The sequence below is a fragment of the Dipodomys ordii genome, unplaced genomic scaffold (genome assembly GCF_000151885.1).
Source record: "Dipodomys ordii isolate 6190 unplaced genomic scaffold, Dord_2.0 Scaffold13, whole genome shotgun sequence".
Taxonomy (NCBI): domain Eukaryota; kingdom Metazoa; phylum Chordata; class Mammalia; order Rodentia; family Heteromyidae; genus Dipodomys; species Dipodomys ordii.
Genome location: NW_012267229.1, coordinates 13,707,648 through 13,711,323, shown reverse-complemented (window position 1 = coordinate 13,711,323; position 3,676 = coordinate 13,707,648). Strand labels below are relative to the sequence as shown.

The 3,676-nt window shown below is 42.1% G+C and overlaps 1 protein-coding gene across 1 annotated transcript in view; it reads right to left on the bottom strand.

Moving 5' to 3' along the window:
• The window catches only part of Asxl1 (additional sex combs like transcriptional regulator 1), a 59,016-nt gene extending 58,664 nt beyond the window's left edge, over positions 1–352 (bottom strand). Inside the window, exon 1 of the mRNA XM_013010673.1 lies at positions 275–352. Coding sequence (XP_012866127.1) covers positions 275–330 — 56 coding nt within the window. The 5' untranslated portion in view covers positions 331–352. The remainder of the gene's footprint in view (positions 1–274) is intronic.
• Between the last annotated feature and the right edge of the window lie 3,324 nt (positions 353–3,676).

Here is a 3,676-nt window from a genome sequence, read left to right as displayed (position 1 = left end):
GAGTACACACACACACACACACACACACACACACACACACACAAATAGCTCTTGGGCAAGATCTAGGGTAGGGTATCCTCTGATAGAAATAAAGTGAATGTTTACATACTTTACCCTTCTCTAAGGACACATAACCTGGGACATGGAGAATTCAATACTACCAGAGACACATAGCACAGACACACAAACAGGCGAATTACTCAGATCACTGCATAACTACAGAAAGACACATGTTCTATGAAACTCCAGGTTAAGCAACAAAAGCAATACAAACCTCATTTCCTTGAGTCCTTCTGCCTCTATGACTTGCAGAATTTGTTTTGGTGTCATTGGAGCATCTGAGTAGTTTTCTAATACCTAAAGAAACATAAATGTCCCAATTTCAATATAGAATTTCCATTTAAACCCACAAATCTGTATCATGAATTATAGTTTTATTAGGAGGTACCACTAGGAGTTTTTCCAGTTCAAAGTCATTCAGAGCTAAAAGCATGGCTCCACGGTAGAGTACACTTGCCTAGCATGTATGAAACCCTGGATTTTGTCCCTAGTACCTCACACAAAAAGTAGTAAACTTAAATTTTTAGGGCTGGTCTCACAAGACACTAGGTTGGAAATGAACTTTATAACTTGGGTAGAGGGAATGAAGGGGAGAGAAGGAGGATAGTGAGAAAAAAAGGAAGGAATGGGTAACAATGTTCGACAAGAAATGTACTCATTACCTTACTTACGCAACTGTAACCTCTCTCTGTACATCACCTTTACAACAAAATAATAAAAAAAATTTAGGCTGGGAATGTGGCTTAGTGGTAGAGTGCTTGTCCAGCATGCACAAAACTCTGGGTTCGACTCCTCAGTACCACATACACAGCCCAAGCCAGATGTGGTCTTGTGGCTCAAGTGGTAGAGTGCTAGCCTTGAGCAAAAGAAGCTCAAGGAGAGTGCCCAGCCTTGAGTTCAAGCCCAGGACTGGCAAAATAAAATACTACTTCAGAAAACAAATTATAAGGGCTGGGAAGGTGGCTCAGTGGTAGAGCACTTGCCTTGCATGCATGAGGCCCTGGGTTCAGTTCCTCAGCACCATATAAGCAGAAAAAGCCTGAAGTGGTGCTGTGCCTCAAGTGGTAGAGCGCTAGCCTTGAGCTGAAGAGCTGAGGGACAACACCCATGCCCAGAGTTCAGGTCCCACAACTGACAAAAAAAAAAGAAAAGAAAAACGAAAAGAAAGAAAACAAATTATAGCCAGGCACGGTAGTACACATCTGTAATCTGAGCATTCAGGAGGTAGAGGCAAGAGGGTTTTTATTTTTAGTTCCAGGCCAGCCCAAGGCTACTGAGTAAGACCCTATCTCAAAAATAAAATTTAGACATATATGCAGTATACTCAAAGTTACTGAAATTATATGAAATGTTCTAATTCTCAATTCTAAGGACATACATCTTAACTTACATATTATTGTATGCAAGACCTGATAGAACTCTAGTAACTGCTTAATTTGATGCTGTTAATATGGCTCAACTACATAATGTTTTCTGTTACACACTAAATTCATTCAGATTGTCTTTCCCAAGAACATTTGATTAGTATCTTTTTTTTGGGGGGGGTCAGTTGTGGGGCTTGAACTCTGGGTCTGGGTGCTCCCTCAACTCTTCAAGTCAAGGCAAGCAATCTACCACTTGAGCCACAGCACCACTTCCAGTTTTCTGTTGATTTATTGGAGAGAAGTCTCAAAGACTTTCCTGCCCAGGCTGGCTTTGAACCAAGATCCTCAGATCTCAGCCTCCAGAGTAGCTAGGATTAGAGCCATGAGCCACCGGCGCCCAGCTAGTAGTACCTACATTTTTAAACAGTGATCTTTACCAATGTGTTGTGAAATTCCAGTGTTAACTGCCACAGCACATATTGCCATTTGACCACGTGATGGTAAAACAAAAATGAGAAACAGAATGTGTCATTTATGCTAGCTCATCTGTAACTAAGTCACCTCAGTATAATCTTAGCAAGCAAATGCATTCGCTCACTTTAAAACTCCTCAGTACTACATAAACAGAAAAAGCCAGAAGTGGCACTGTAGCTCAAGTGGTAAAGTGCTAGCCTTGAGCAAAAGAAGCTCAGGGACAGTGCCCAGGCCCTGAGCTCAAGCCCCAGGACTGGCACAAAAAAAAAAAGTTTTGAGTGAGGTACTAATGTCTCATGCCTGTCTAGCTACATAGGAGGCTGAGATTTAAGGATTGTGATTTGAAATCAGCCAGGGCAGGGGCTGGGAAGGTGGCTCAGTGGTAGAGCGCTTGCCTTGCATGCATGAGGCCCTGAGTTCCATTCCCCAGCACCACATAAGCAAAAAGAAAAAAAGCAGGAAGTGGTGCTGTGGCTCAAGTGGTAGAGCGCTAGCCTTGAGCTGAAGGGCTGAGGGACAGCATCCAGGCCCAGAATTCAGGCGCCACGACCAGACCCCCCTCCCCCAAAAAAAATGAAATCAGCCAGGGAAGAGAAGTCTATGAGATCCATCTCCAATATAAAAACAAAAGCTTCCAAAAAGCCAAAAGAGGAGGTATGGTTAGCCTTGAACAAAAGAAGCTCAGGGACAGCACCCAAGCCCTGAGTTTAAGCCCTAGGACAGCAACACACAAAAAGAGTTGTTTTAGAAATGTTATTCTTCCGAAGGTTGCCTGTAATCCTTGTTACTCAGGAGGCTGAGATCTGAGGATCACCATTTGAAGCCAGCCCAGAAAGGAAAATCTGTGACACTGTGGCTCAAAGTGGTAAAGCACTATGCTTGAGAAAAAGAGGTTAGAGACAGTGTCCAGGACCTGAGTTCAAGCCCCATGACCGACCCCCCCCAAAAAAAAATTTATTCTAAGGAAAGAAACATACGTTGTCACTATTTTACTCTGAATATCTTATACAAACATACATTGTCACTATTTTACTCTGAATATCTTATATGTGCAGCTGTTAAGGTTACTCCAACAATATTAACCACAACCAAGTATGCTCCATCACCAATAAAATAGTAAACAGTGTCCAAAAGAACTGCTCTAAAAGTGCTCTCTATGGACAAACATGAGCCCTTAAGTACTCAATGAAATCAATGTTTGGAGAAACAAGTGCTGAAATAAAACTCCTATTTCCCATGTCCTATTTCCTTAGTCTTCTCAACATTTTTTTATTTCTTTTTCCTTTTGTCAGTCATGGCGCTTGAACTCAGGGCCTGGGCACTGTCCCTGAACTCTTTTGCCCAAGACTGATGGCTCTACCAATACCATGGCCTTTCCTGCGCTAGCTGGCTTCAAACCTCAATCCTCAATCTCAGCTTCCTGAGTAGTGAGAATTACAGGTGTGAGTTACCATGCCTATAATTGCATCCAGCAATTTTTACATTTTCCTTGGGTAATTTTTCATAGTGCCAATCACTACTTCAATTCTGATAAACTTTGATACCAAATCTCTATCCCTATTCCTGACTTCTCCCCAAGCTTCAGATTTAACTAGTCAGGACATATTCCATGTCTATTCTTAATTCATCTCATTTCATTTCCCCTCCAGGCCCATTCTTTTCCCTATATGCCCTACCTTGGTTGGTAGTCTTTTCCAATGACCTAATTTGGTGAGACAAGTGGCATCTTTCACTCTTATGGCCCTAAGCCCATAGCTGGTAGTTTCTTACCTGACTCA